Below are 15,492 nucleotides of genomic sequence, written 5' to 3' on the forward strand. Positions count from 1 at the left end.
CCCGTTATTATGTGAGACTAGTCAAAATTGCATACTGCAGGGGCCGCGGAACGGTTTTCAAAGTGTGTGTGTGGGGGGGGGGGCTGAGCCAAAAGTGGGGGGCTGACTATGCCAAAAAATAACAATCATATGGTAATTTTTACCTTTTAGTACACGGTTTTGGAAAAAAGTAAGGGACTGAAGCCCCCTCCCCCCGCTACCGCGGCCCTGTACTGAACCATACATATTGTTTCCATGCAAATAGTGAAGGGTGAAAGAAAAAAAAAATGAGGGGTGGGTTTGGTTGGGATGTAGGTCTCACTAATTTCACTTGGGTGTCAGTTTTAAGTTACTTTTATCATTATCTACACACGTTCGTTCAGCATTACTTTCTTATTTTGTATTTCTCTTTATATATACTTTTAAGACTACCCAGTGATAGAAAGCCCTTAAATCGCATGAATTTGTGAAATATAAAGACAAGAACCCAATCATGGGCGGTGTTACAGTGGAGAATGCTGTTAATTTTGTAGAGCCCCGTAGGAGAGGGTCACCCCCCCCCCCCCTCTCTCTCTCTTCCGCCCCGGCCGCCACCACTCCCATCCATGAAAATCAAATGAAATAGCCGCGCGAGCCCCTTCTTACATTTTATCTATTCAAACATATCGAATTATTCTGAAATAATTTGATAGTTAATGATAATGGTATTTGTCACCAGATAAACTGACATTAGAATGTAATTTTAAAAAATCGTTTCACATCAATCACATCACGATTTCCTATTATGTTTTACATTGTAATCCAACTTATACCTTTCTGGTTAGCGAATCATTATCATTTTTATTCAAAATCAAATAATTTGTTTTCTTACCTAAACTGCAGTAATGCAAATCCATAAACATAAAACATTATAATCAATGCAATATCATATAGATGTAAAGATAAAAAAAATGACAAGAAAAATGTGTATAGAGCAATCTTGACTCCAACACATCATTATTGACTTGTCGATTCTAATTAAAGCAACATTACGAGCATCACCCCAAAGACGTATTATTATCTCGTTCAATTTTAGACATTTCAATTTGAAAATTTCTTACCAAAATTTGATCTTCACGACTGCAGATTTCGCAGTTGAAACCGCACGACGTAAAAGACATCTAGGTTCATGATGTAAGTGTAGTTACCGTTATCATACAATTCACTTCCTTGAGGAATGGTTCGAGCGAGATCATGATCAGTTTCATGTCGATATTCCAAACATTTTCTTCGAATTTTGGTATTTCCTCGGTATATAAACCTGAGTTGTAACCCCTATCAGGTTACACTCGTAAAATGGCAGACAGTTGTACAATAGGCCTACATTACTTACTGATAAATTAGCAATCAAACAGCGACGAACTTTAATAAGAGAACACCCCTATTTCGAATGATTATTCTTATCAGGAAATAGACTTCGTCCAAAAAAACAAAACAATATCAACACAGGATTATTCTGTTCTGAGATGCGTTCTGTTATACAATTGTCAGTAGCTGGTGATCTTTGAGTATTATTTATTTAACGCCCTTGTATGTGTTGATGCCATCATTGAGCTTATCACTACGTATACAATGATTCGGCAATTATAGCGTAATATAGAGGTACACAACTACATGTACATTTAATGTACATGGTCGCGTCAAACGAAGGTTATTTCATTCCCACGGGCCGCGGTTCAAGATTAAAACAAAGTTCCCAATAAAATAATGTAACCAAAATGAAGTACTATTTTAGCACTTAAAGTGCCTGTTCAGTGACTGTACTACGAGTGCTGATTTTCTAGTTTAAATTTGAACTGAAAAATCAGCACTTTTTGTGCAGTTACTGTACAAGCACTGTAAGTGCTTAATTAGCACTTCCTTTTTTTACAGTGTAAACATAACCAAAAAATACCATAAACGCATACAAAACAGGGGCCGCGGAACGGTTTTAAAAGTAGGGGGAGTGGGCTTACCATGCAAAACAATGAATCTCAATCAGATGGTCATTTTTACGTTTTTTACACGATTTTTGGAAAAAACAGTGGGGGCTGTTTCCTGTTTTCGCATTCCCTGCAAAGTAAAAAGTTCAATATCCTTCAAAGAAACAATTTTGTTCGTCCTTACTGCTCGAAACGATTGTTATTCTGTTTCAACACGGCAGTAACTATTCATCAATATCTATCACGCTGTTTCCGATAGGTCCTCGCATAGATAAAATGCAAACATTTAACACCGAAATATAAACACAAGAACATAAAACATTGTTTAAATAACAATACATAACATTCATAAGGCGCTTACTATGATTCTAAGCGCGATGTGTTCTGTTTATGGTTTGTACTTGGGTTTAAGAAAAAAAAATGTGGCAGGGGAAAATGACACAGCTAATACAACTATACTAATAATCAAAAATCAAAGCTGGTGTGCACATCCAATTGACCGAACAACAACTGTGAATCATCTAATAAATAGGTAGGTTTTTAGTAGGGTTTTGAACTGATTCACAGACTTGGCATTATGAATGTAAGATTGTAGCGTATTCCAAAAAGGAAGGGGCAATTGAAGAAAAAGCGCGGTCACATACTTTATGGTTTAAAGATGAAATCAGACAAATACATTAGGTATGAATCCATCAAAAATAAAAGAACAAAAGGAAAGAAAACGAAATATATAAGAAACATATAGAAGCATAAATATATATATATATATATATATATATATATAAAGAAACATAATATGTGTGTGTGTGAGGGGTGTGTGTGTAATTTCATAAACACCTCCAATGAACAAGTAGGGAGTGTGGGGTGCGTGGGTGAGTGAAACATATATATGTAATCTTCCTCTTGAAGGCTTGTAGAGTTTCTTATTTGATTTGACATAATTTTGATATTAACATGATATTGAGGTAATTTTTTTTTTCTCTTACAAAAAAAAGTTTCATATTGTTATAGACATGATAGAAGAGAATTATGGCGGTTTGATTTCATTTGTAATCATTTTTAAAATATTTGTAATTTAATTGATATTGATATATTTATTTGTTTGACTGTTAATTGCTTGTATACATGCAAAGAATCTTTATTTATATGAATTGTGATTGTCAACTTATTGTTTTGAAAGAGGAAGAAAATAAAATATTATTTAAAAAATAAAAAATAAACAAAACCAATCAAATATAGATGAATGTTAGATGAATTAGAAGATAAATGTACATAACATGTCAAAGCAGGAACTAGTAAAAATGCAAAAAATGCAATTATGTTGTCGCAGACAAAATACATATAAATAAAGGTTTCAGCAGTAGTAAACGCGTTGGCTTAATCTGAGAAAAGGGTATTGAAGTTCACGTTCAAATCCCAAGCAATTTAAAGTACACTGTTAGAAAATTTGTCCTTAAAATAAAAGAAGTTCCTGCAGCAGAGTCTCGAGAACACCTGTAATCTTACCAAATTGCGTAATCTTACAGGAAATTGGTATTGGGTGTATGGAACCTTACAAATTTCCTTTAACAAAACACCCTTTTCCCTTTTTAAACAGACCTGATCTGTTAAATTGCAGAAAAAATCATGTTTTATGAATTTACAGAATGATTCTGTGATTGCTCTTTGCAAAATAGTCTTTATTTTTTCTGTAAAATCAGGGTATTTTTAACAGTGTAGGCTTCTGTTTCAGACAACCTTGTTTTTACTTTTCCCCAATCACATTAATGCATATCAGTTCAGTCTATATAACATTAGTATGGATCTCGGATCCGGTGTCTTCCACTTCTCCGATTACGTTCATGATATTACGTATTTATCATACATTGCATTGGAGTACGAATTCTTTTTAAAGTCCTTAATTTTCTTTCTTTTAGGAGCGACTTTGGGCTTCATTCCATTGTGTTTTGGCTGTTCTTTCCTGTGACCAACGACGTAAGTATCAGCTGCACCTCGTCCAACCTCATTGACGCGTTCATCCACCGTTTCGTCCACCCGATCGTTGTTGCTTTCTGAGGTCATTACCTCGTAGACGGTTTCATTCGTTGTGACTTGTCGACCAGTCGTTTCGTCTGATGAATGGTTGTTTATAAGATTTACATACGTGTGTTTCTTGAGATCTAAATCAATATCTTTCGTTGCGGAGCCTGCCGGCATTCGAGGTTCGTTCCCGTTCGGGGTTTTGGTCGCGCTTGCGCTCATCGGGAGGTATGTATGGTAGGTGTTCGCGTCCCTCGCCTTTCGATTATTTTCGATTTTGGTCATATAAAGTGGTTTATTGGCCAAAACATTCGGTCCGACGTCAGGCTCGGCTACGGAAGCCTCCTCAAGGTTGGCGTAGTCATTCACCGATTCGTTGAGCGACGTGGCGTAGTCATGTTCAATCTGGCAGTACCCGGCGGTGTCGTGACGCGTCGGGTTCCCACTGGCAACGGTGTAGTGATGATGAGATAAGCTGGGTGATGGTTGGTTACCCGTCGGCGTGGCTTGGCCGACTGCGTCGTAATCATCTTCGTCACCGTTGTCGAGCTCGAGGTAGCCAGAATCCGATCCATTAGGAACATCGGCCCGACTACCGCTAGAGACCTGTACCATTGGGATGCCGAGTGACGGTGAGTCGGGAAATCGACCACGGATATGAGCAGGAGAACGGATATCGCCTGTGTCTGGTGTGGTATACAGATGAGAAAGAACTTCGCGCCCTGACTCCATAGGTTTCGTTCTGCGTCTGAAAAAAATCAACCACACAATCGATGAACGAATAAATACAAACAAATTTCTTGTTCCAATGACGGATTATAAAATTAGTCACCAAAATAAAACAAACATAAAATGGAAAAATCAAATAAAATAAGCTTCCTCTTTCAATGGCAGTCCGTAGTTTTCATTGAACATGTTGAACGTTATTCCCTGGCTGGGCAGCTAGTTTCGCCAATATTCGTCAGCCAAAATTCTTAAAATAAATGTCGGTACGCCAGCTCATGGATGTCTGCGGAAGGTACTAGGGAGCTTTTGCTTCCAAGACGCATGACGTATTCACGAACATAGAAAATATATTGTCAAATGGCCTTCATGACAATAAACAACCAAGAAGTTTTTGTCGAAAATTGGTGAATCAACACAGCAGTTTCGTCCTGGACTCCAGACAAACGACATGTGTGCAATCTTTCGTCAGCTCTGAGACTTGGGACGAAACTGCTATTCCGGTTCGCCAAATTTCGACAAAGACCTCTAAGGTGTTCGTTGTAATTTTTCGGACATTTTCAATACATTTGCTGTGTTTTTAATAAGTCGATGGTACTGACATTTGTTATGTCCAAATGTAAACCCACCCCTCACTCAGACGCGTGCGCAAATAAAATAATTTCAAACAAATATATCCCAGTGGATCGTTATTGAAATATTGGGTGAATTTTGAAACACAAAACTTTAACGCCCACATCTGATTGGCCGAATGTGCAAAAAAGAAAGAAAAAATCCACAAGTTTGTTCATAAGTAAGGTTTCGGGAACTGGTCCGAGAAGATTCGTTACTGTAAATTGTGTATCATCATTTGTTATCAATGGAACGAAATAATAACTCAAGTTTGGCACTCTTTGATTAATCTTAGTTTTGCTATTAAATGTATGCAATGTAATGATCCTTTTTTCTGGAAATTAATAAATACGAAATTGAAGCGAAATTCATTTCGAATATGTATATCACTCAGCATTATGTTCTATCTCCAGCAGGATCGTAATTTGCAAGAAGTTTGGAGGAGGTCAAACATGGCGCGTGGCACAAAACATTCTTCAAACTGCGAGCAAGCGAAGAGAGCGAGCAAAAATGTCAACCCTTTTGATAAAAAAAAAATCAAATTTTGTGATAGATTTCGACATAATATTTAGAAAATAAAATAATATTTAACCCTTTTCTTTTTTTCTTAGTCTTCATTTATTATCATTATTATCATTATTATTATTATTTCTCTTTTTTTTGGTGGGGGGGGTCACTTGGCCCAACCCCAAATCTGTGCACCAATGATCATAATACTGATTACATACCTCCGAACGCAGTAGCAGGAAATGATCAGTGTTGAAACCAGAATAAGCAAGACTGCGACACCAATACCAGAGAGCATCGGGATCATAAATCCATCTGAGATTAATCAAAATGAAATGTTTTCATAATTATCATTAATAATAATAGTAATAATGATAATAACGGTATATTTACTCATTTACCCAGGGTAGCCGCTTCAGTTCCGAAATCCATTCTCCCAGCGGGCTCTGCTATTATTATTACCCCAGCTAAGCTAGGCTACCTTTTCAGGTGCACACAGCATTTTGAACAATTACTTCCTGTCGGTACCCATTTACTTCACCTGGGTCAAGTGAAGCACACTGTGGATGAATTCATCATAGATGACATTGACAAAAGTTAAACATAACTTGCATAGTAGAAGGAGTAGGATGTTGATTCGTCTATTGTTTTCGATAGATATTTGACTCAGGCATCATGGGGTGGGGTCGGGGGGGGGGGGGGCTAAAGAGGACTTTAAATTTGGAATACCACATCATAGGTACGCTCGACAGTTGATGGACGTTTTCGTCCTGCCCTGTGTATATTGCTGACTCAGAGGCTTTTACTGACATAATCAATACTCAAATGTCTGATTTCTGGTTTCAGCCGAATCTTTCTTTAATTATCTCTTTATCTCTCATATTTTTTTAAGGGTAGACCTAATCATGGCATAGGCCTAATAAATTATTAACATCATAATGTGAGGCTTGGGGCTTATGGGCCTACATAATCATTTCCTCACGATCTTCTCGCGGAACAGTTTGTTTCTATAAACATTAAAGCTTCATTTTGTAAAACGATACAAGCCATTAATTTTCAATAAAACTATTTGTATACAGGTTTCATTCAGAAGAGATGAATTTACAAAGTGACTTTACTTGAATCATTGTTATCCGTAGATGATCCGCCGGTGTCGGGAAAATTCTCAGGAGATTCTAACTTCGGAATAGGGGTGACTATATTCTCTGAAAAGACAAATGAAAAAAATAATATTGTATACAGAAGAAAGAGAGAACACCCCCACATCTATGCGATAAGCTATTCAGAGAACAATTAGGCCTACACAGCATAGCTCGCATTTTGAAACACTTTCTTTTAACATAATGATTAAAGCTATATTTTCACTGTTCCTTGTGTTTTTTTAACATCGGAATAGGCATTTATGTCAGCTCTGACAGGTATATAGGCCTTTTTTGGCCAGTGTGTTAAGAATTATTAGTTTCATTGGTTTTAATGATTTTGTTTAAACAAAAAAAATGGCCAATGGGACATTTGTTTCTGTGTTTCTGACAGAATAAACAAGTGATCGCGAAACCCACCTCTTTCGATGGCACTAACTCGAAACCAAAAGCCTTGGTACTCCACGCTGTAATCCGATTCGAACCGAATCGTAACTGATTCGTTCGCCGGATATTCGACAGAAAACCCTCGCGGAGCCAAACTCCCGGTTAGAACTAGGACATCGTCTTTCGCTGAGGTAGTACTGATTTCAACAATGTCGTGCTTGGATTCAAGATGAGAGGAGATGACGTCGACGCGAATCGATTTGTTGATTGGTGGATTCAGATACCACGTGATGTTTTGATGCTCTGGATAAGGGGAGGGGTAGTTCTCTGACGCGATGTTGATTGGGGAGGTGATATTGATTTGTTGTTCTCCGAGTTCTACCTGAAATTCTTGAAAAGGGGAGAGTAAAAGAAAGAGAGGGCAATTGCTTGTTAGTAATTTTTTTTAGATAAGAACAATGAGATCAAATTTTTGAAGTTATTATTGATGACATCTCTTCTTGAAAAAACGTGACCAGCTTTTAACGTGAATGACTCATTATTTTATTGACTATTCCTTCTATATTATGCAAATTTATTTTCGGTTTATGCTTTCTGTAAAGAAATAATTATACCAATCATAAATACACCAATTATAATAAAAGTAATTTTGTAATACATACCTTCAAATTGATCTGGTCCTGCAGTTATATCGATCAGAAAACCGCGGAATGCTTTTGAATTATCGGTCTGAAACCTCAACCAAATTTTGTTATAACCGGGTACGATTAGGTCCGTCGGCAAATCGGTTTTGTTGTAATGACTCGTGATAAATGCCAAATGGTTTCTTCGGTCACTGTAATCCGATCCTACTCCAATGGTAATCTTATCGTATCGGTTTTCAATTTGTATATCCTTGAACCGGAAGGTAACCGATTGCTGGGTGGGCGCTGAAATTCTCCAGACGATATCAGCGTAATTCGGATAGTCGTGAGGATATCCGGGCGATGAAATTTCGGTAGTTTGGTTGTCCGAAAGAGCAACATCTCTCTCATGATGTATAGCTGAAACAGAATCAGGAAAATTACGACTCTTAGGGTTTTATACTTCCGGCATTCTTTATTTTTATTTTTCTTAATATTAAGCCATTTTCGAAGGAACAATTAGCCTATATTGCCCGTTAAAATGAAAAAAAAGGAAAGAGCAGTTTGATTATATGAAAAAAGATTGCAGATTTTCAGATAAGGATCTCCTGAAGTAATATCAATAAAAGGGACTTCGTGCTCGGATTTATTTTAACGATAATGTTCAACTTTACAAGTATAAGGAGCAATGGCGGTATTTTGGAGAAAGGAACTCAACCGGGACAGAGAAGTCCGTATTCTTTTATGGGTGAAGAAAAGGGTTATCGTAGGCAAGAACTAGCGTCATGAGACTCCGAAGAATACATAAAAAGCAAATTTAGAAATACTTGAGATGCAATGCAAGGTGTAAATTACATATAAAGTCAGAATTTATACATAATTCATATATTTTTGAAGAGGTGTTCAGTTGATAAGTCTCCGGAGTCCGGACTTGACAAGGTCTGAGGTTCAAATCCCACCACAGCACCCGTGTGTATCAACATTTGCCACTCTGCAACCAGGTGTAGTAAATGGGTACCCGGTAGGAAGGAATTACTTGAATGCTCGAGCGTCCGATCAGGGTAGCCGTGCTAATACCGCTGGGTAATCATGGTAATAGTATGCAGCGCTTAGAGACATTTGTGTTAAGCGCTTTATAAATGTTGCATGTTATTACTAATATCATCATTAAAATTATTAATATTATCATTATACAAAAAGTCGATTATGATTTTGAAAAGCAAACATATTCGCTCGCTTCGACTGCTCGCAACTTTTTTTTATTTTTAGAAAATTCGCCCCGCTTTCATCGTCATTTTTTTATATTTATTTTGTGTGGCCGTAATTACGCCATGATTCCAATGTAAAATGCAACTATAAACACGATCATTCCAATCGCTATAGGTTGGCCTATATTGCTTTGGCCTACAAGAATGCTGATCTCATCAAATCTACAATATGTGTTACAATCTGATCTCCCCCATTGAATCGTTCAAGGAGAAACCACAATCAATCGGTCAAGGTGTGTATGGGTATGTTATCTGTGTAATGATTGTATTCCACTGTCTGTGATGGTAGGCAAGCACTATATATAAACTTATCATGGGACAGTCACACCCAAGAACCGACTGCAAACCGAACGATAGTATGTCATTGGTAGCTCTGGTCGGTCTGGAGTTCGTTTCGCCGCCGCGCACCGGTGCGACAGTATCTTGACCCCTAGGTCTCTGTCACACGAAGTGAATCGATGTATCATATACCCTTTTTAGACAGGCTAAAATTTCGGAGAGTCAAAAGGGGCCTAGGCTAAAATTTCCTTAACCCCGTACTATTGGTGGGGCTAAATGGCAATTTAGCCCCACCTATAGTACGGGGTTAAGCTTAGCCCACTTTCGTTTACAGCGTTTTTGCAACCCCACCTATAGTACGGGATTATTTGGCCCTGCAAAAAAGCAGGGTTATCCCACCAATTGCGGTGCTAAGAGCAATAGTACGGGGTTAAGATCGCATGTGTAAAACGAAAGTGGGCTAAGCTTAACCCCGTACTATAGGTGGGGCTAAACGGCAATTTGGCCCCAACTAAAGTACGGGGTTAAGGAAATTGTAGCGTGTGTAAAAAGTGTACGAGTGAAGCACTTGTACTACGAATGATCGACAAAACCCACTAGTCCGGGTTAGCGAGTTTCGTGTGTAAAAAGCAAGCATTCCTTATCCGGGGTTAGCAATAACAATTTGGCATGTGTGAAAAGGAAAAAAAATAGTACGGGGTTAAGGATAGTACGGGGTTAGCGATAGTCCGGGGTTAAGAAAATCCTGTGTAAAAGGGGCATTAATTTATCCATGGCTCTGAGAAGTGGGGGTGTTGCGTGTGTTATACACCGCAGGCAGCACACCATGGAAATAATGTTGGTTTGCTAAAAAGTAGAAATCACCTTAATTTTGTAGCATTTTTCTTTCAAACCAGCACCTTCGACCCCCCCCCCCGAAAAAAAATCGTTCACTCGGCCCTCAGCCCATGAATTAGAAACCTATCATAACACAAGAAGGAATCACGAATGAATTGAGGCCTTTATCAATTTCAATCTCTAATTAGCTTGAGATGGCGGTCTCTCCCATCTAAAAATGTAGTAGGCGATATAAGTATATATATTTTTATGCTATTTGTTTAAATATTAATAAAAAAGAAATTTATTAAGTATGAGTATATTTCATTTAGATTGTTAGAATGTATGAATACACATGCTATTCATATTGTCATTTACTTATTGTTACGTTATGCTGAGAAAAAGTTACACTTGAATATACTTTTGTTATTGGAATGTGGAAATAAATCAAATCAAATCGAATATAAATCGGTTTCGATCGGAATAAATAGTTCAATTACTTCACAATGTAACCGGGTATTTAGTGGCGCATCTTCCTGCTATTTAGCTAAACGTGGTTTCCTGTGAAAATAGTACTGCAACCAAACGATAATAATAAAAGAGTTTAATGTGAGTTCACAATTTCCAGGTAATGACAAACCTTTTGTGGATGCGCATAGGGTAATTTCCTACTAAAATCCCATAATTTTCTCTGATCATCAGATATTGTCACCAAAAGATAAAATGTTTTTAACTGTCAAATGCAGAATATAGGTGTTCGAAGTAAAACTAACATTAGGAGAAAGTCATTTTATGCTCGTATCCACCCGGCCTCCCAAAACATAAAAATATAAGAAAATATGCTTTTTAACTGTCAAATGCAGAATATAAAGGTTCGAAGTGAAACTGAAATCAAGGGAAAGCCATTTTATGCTCCTATCCACCCCGCCTCCAAAAAAGTAATAAGAACATAAAATATGCATTCCGGATAAATGTATCTATTAAAGACCTTTTTGGAAAAAAACGACGCCTGATAGAACAAGGGAGTTTGTGACAGAGATGTCATTTCCTCTTGTTTATTCCATATATCATTAATTCTTGTTAGTGCCAGTGGTCCCTGATCATTATAAATATATCTTTTTAGCGAATAAATGTGCCCTAAGATTTTTCATTGACATTTGAATTGAGCTATTTTTCCTGGCCCAATCGCATTCTATGCATTGTATGATATCAAGGCCTCATAGCTGGCACCATACAAACATCTTTGACTTCCTCCGAACCTGTCTTGATGTATATTTTCTCTTGGCTGGATTTGTGGTTGTACAAAAGATATGGAGCCGGATTTCCCGAAGTATGTAGCGACTTTTATATAAAATAAGGATAACAGATAATATGGCTTACGCGCTTTTTCCTCAAGCTAGGCTTTTTTTTAAAAATCTTATTCTCACCTTCTAATATTATTTCAAGCCTGTGTGGTAGGGCGCCCCCTGAAGTTGAATTCAATTTCAACCAAGCCCGTTGGGAGGGGACGAGTATGCTCTGGCTTGGGAAAAGCCCCGAGAATCTCGCGAGGATTGACGAAGTATCCCGAACACTCGAACCCGTCCCGACGACCAGCGTATCGTCGATGTTCTGCAGCATAAACTCCACGAAGCGAACTAGAATTCGGCAATCATCGGGTGCCCGAACGAGCCAGGTAGACGGCGGTCGGCTGACCTCGGGATAACCGCTAGTCACTGTCAGATTGTATGGGTGTCCAGGATGTAATTCGATTTCTGCAAGTTTAGAAATAGGCAATGTACATAAACATGAATAGGAACTGAGGAGTACTCTTGGGGTTGTACGAGAGAGCAATGAAGAGCTGCAATTATTCCAAACTTTCAGCTTACGATAGCTGGCCTCTACATTTAAATTTATTTGTTATTGTTTACATGAATTATGTCTATATCTACTTAACTTGTATATATCTACTTGATTTATCATTATTAATAAATGCAGAAATAACTGCTTTAAAAATACACAACAAAAAATCAAATGAATATTAAAAGGGAACTTAAATGAAACACGTAAAACAAAAGGTATGTAGATATTAATGCCTGAATGAAACACATGGAGCTTTGTCGAGATATTTTCTGTGTAACTGAGCTCTTGGAAACTCTGTCTGCTGAACCGGGGTTTGATTTAATAAACTCTGGTTTAGAGTTGGGGCTCACTATGGAATAATCAACCGTGACACTTAAATTTTCAGCAATCCAGGTTCAACACGCCATGCAGTACATTCGGCGACCAATTCATTCATAACCGTCTGTGAATAATATGAATGTGACTAAATACTAGCTTGTCTTTACCATTAAAATGAGGAATAAAGCAAAAACAAGAGACAAACCGTGTACATAAACAAATAAACAAAGTTCTGACATTTTCGGCTACCCATAATTTAAACTATTGCCTAAGATAAATTTGGTAAGAGTAGACGTCTTTCCCTTATAAAACTTGGGTACAGTTTTAACTTCATTGTGAAATGCAGCGCCTTCAAATCGGTTGTAAAATTGTCATGACTGTGCTGGGAATTAATTGATACGATTTTCAATTTGAAATGTGGTATATTTATTAGCTGAAAAAAGAGTTTGAAATATTAATCAGAAACTACGTGATTTGTAATATAAAAAAAATCCAGACGCGTATCAATTTGTATTGATCAAAATTGATGGGTTAAGAGAAGGTTGACGAAATCGTGTATGGACCATTAAAATATTGCCTCTGTACGTACCATCACGTTTGGCAGTCGCCATGCATACAAATGTGCTCAGCAACCATGCTTGAATAAGACAACTAGTAAGCCTGAACATCTTAAAGGCTTTGTTACAGAAGATGCAGTTCAACTTTTAAAATGCAAATACCGATAAAATATTTTCATTTATCTTCCAACGAGGAATCAATTCCGAGCGTTTCCCAGCTTTTAGAGATCATCAAAGAAAGCACGAAGATATTGGTTTTATGAAAAACAGAGAATCAGAGTGAAATAGATCGAAATTGGTTCTGTCCTCTTCAGTTCGTGTAAACTACTGTCCTGGGCAACCAGAAAATCCTTATGAACGGCGATAAAAGCAAGAACTTATTAACGCACGGATAATAATGCAGTCTTCTGAGTTCCGAACTTCACCTTGGCTAGGAAACTCCAACATAATTTCCAAGCAAACTTTCACCAGATAGAATCACTGTAATTTGAAGTTAAGCTGGTTAAAGGGAAACGTCTGATTCCTCTACTGGGCTTCCTTAGACGTTGGAGGTTGAACGAAAATGAAGTCACAACAGTCGATGACGATGGCCTATATAGAATGATAGAAAATTATGATTTGAGCCAATCCACCATTGTACAATCCCCAACAAGCGGTCAATAACCACATCATCATCATTGTCACTGTTTAGGGTTTGATTAAAACTCTGACATGCTGGACGCAGTGACAACTACCACAAACACCTAGGTCCTGACGGTTGACGACAAGCAAAAGACTTTTTGAGAACCAAATGCTCGTTTCTGGAACACCTTGGAGGCGTGAGAACTCCGAGACCCGACCAATGTCCATTTCCCAAATCTCGGCTATGAGTCATCGGAGCATCGAGGACTCCTTGGATGACGTCACGAATGATCGTCTTACATTTTTAGTGGACCGTAATGGTTAGGATACCATGCTATTTTGTTCAATAAAAGCCTATGTTGTTTGTTTTATTGTTTCTTCTTTTAAGCTCAGTCCGCATTGACTCATGCGCTCGTATAATCTTATCCACCACGAACGTTCACACTGCCGTCACAGCGCGTTGGTTGTCGAGTTTTGTCAAGTTGTGCACTGTCCTGACAGTGGTGTTCTATTGGACCAAGGAGGAAACGTAGGCCCTATCATATGACTCTGGTAGAAAACGAACTACGGACGATCTTTGCAGATGCCTTACTTTGTCATCCCTCTAACAGAAACTTAAACAAAAAAAATAGCGATTGAAGCTCTTGCATATTCCTTGATTTTTTAGAAAGCGATCTTGGATGTGAAAAAACTACATGCTGACAATCCGTCTCATGATATTAATTTTAACAGCCAATCCGTAACCTCAACAAAGATCACAGCACTGTATATCATTAATGTCTACTGAACCACACAAAACCTAGCTCAGATTGAGGGTGTCACATCATCCAAGAATAGAGAAAATTTTTACAAGGAAAATCTGCTCTCAATGCTACCCTTATTTTGCGTCACCATAGCAACATCGGTACACACTACACTCCCTTTCCGAATGTTCCGATTGTCTCTGACGCTTATTGCCAAGGTGTTATCAATTAGCAAAGAGAATAGAGAAAGAGGGTTTGATATGGTATAGGCCTAGGCCATGCAAATATACCATCAGATGGGTCTACTTGATAGAATACATGATACAGAGTCAAATAGGGGCAACAGGATGTTCATTCAGTATTATCATTAAAGGAAACCAAAACCCAAGAAGAAAAGTAATCTTATTGGAAAGAGTAGAATGAGAGGAACAATTTAAAAAAAGTTTCATCAAAATCGGTTATGAAATAAGCAAGTTATGGGAGTTTGAAAACTCTTGTTTTACTTTCTATGGGCATCCTCAAATTGGCAAACGTGCTTCATAATAGCTGATTTTGTGGACAACTCTCCATTTGTTTTGTACACAAATTTTCAGATTTTTCTCAGTATCTTTCAAATTGCATCTTGCCTCCTTCTGAGCACAACATATGTCATGGGAAAATATAGTCCACACCACATATGTCAAGGTCAGGAGGAGATAGTGTGAAATATGTAAAATAAAGGGGAAAATCTGAAAATATGTGTACAAAACAAATGGAGAGTTGTCCACAAAATCAGTCATTTTGAAGCACGTTTGCCAATTTGAGGATCCACATAGTAAGTACAACAAGACTTTTTAATCGTCCATAACTTGCTTATTTCATAACCGATTTTGATGAAACTCTTTTTTAAATTGTTCCTCTCACGTTACTCTTTCCAATAAGATTGCTTCTCTTCTTGGGTTTTGGTTTCCTTTAAGTTTAAAAGGAATTATAAAGGTAATCTCTATTGTTTGGTTCTCATTGCGTTGTTTTAAGTGCTTGGCGGACAGGATGCGCAGAAAACTAAGATGGTCTGCTTTGAATTGCTTACCGCGTTTTCAAACAGCATAATATGCCGAA

The 15,492-nt window shown here is 37.7% G+C and overlaps 1 protein-coding gene across 1 annotated transcript; it reads right to left on the reverse strand.

The window, feature by feature from the left end:
- Positions 1–3,661: 3,661 nt before the first annotated feature.
- On the reverse strand, positions 3,662–14,350 carry LOC121430918. The gene is made up of 7 exons (XM_041628350.1): positions 13,063–14,350; positions 11,741–12,067; positions 7,990–8,370; positions 7,361–7,717; positions 6,920–7,006; positions 6,023–6,116; positions 3,662–4,707 (listed from the first exon to the last, which is right to left on the reverse strand). Exons 1-7 carry the CDS (start codon positions 13,139–13,141, stop codon positions 3,780–3,782), a joined length of 2,253 nt encoding a protein of 750 aa, XP_041484284.1. The 5' UTR covers positions 13,142–14,350; the 3' UTR covers positions 3,662–3,779.
- Positions 14,351–15,492: the final 1,142 nt, after the last annotated feature.

This window comes from Lytechinus variegatus, chromosome 17, assembly GCF_018143015.1.
Source record: "Lytechinus variegatus isolate NC3 chromosome 17, Lvar_3.0, whole genome shotgun sequence".
In the NCBI taxonomy this organism is placed as follows: domain Eukaryota; kingdom Metazoa; phylum Echinodermata; class Echinoidea; order Temnopleuroida; family Toxopneustidae; genus Lytechinus; species Lytechinus variegatus.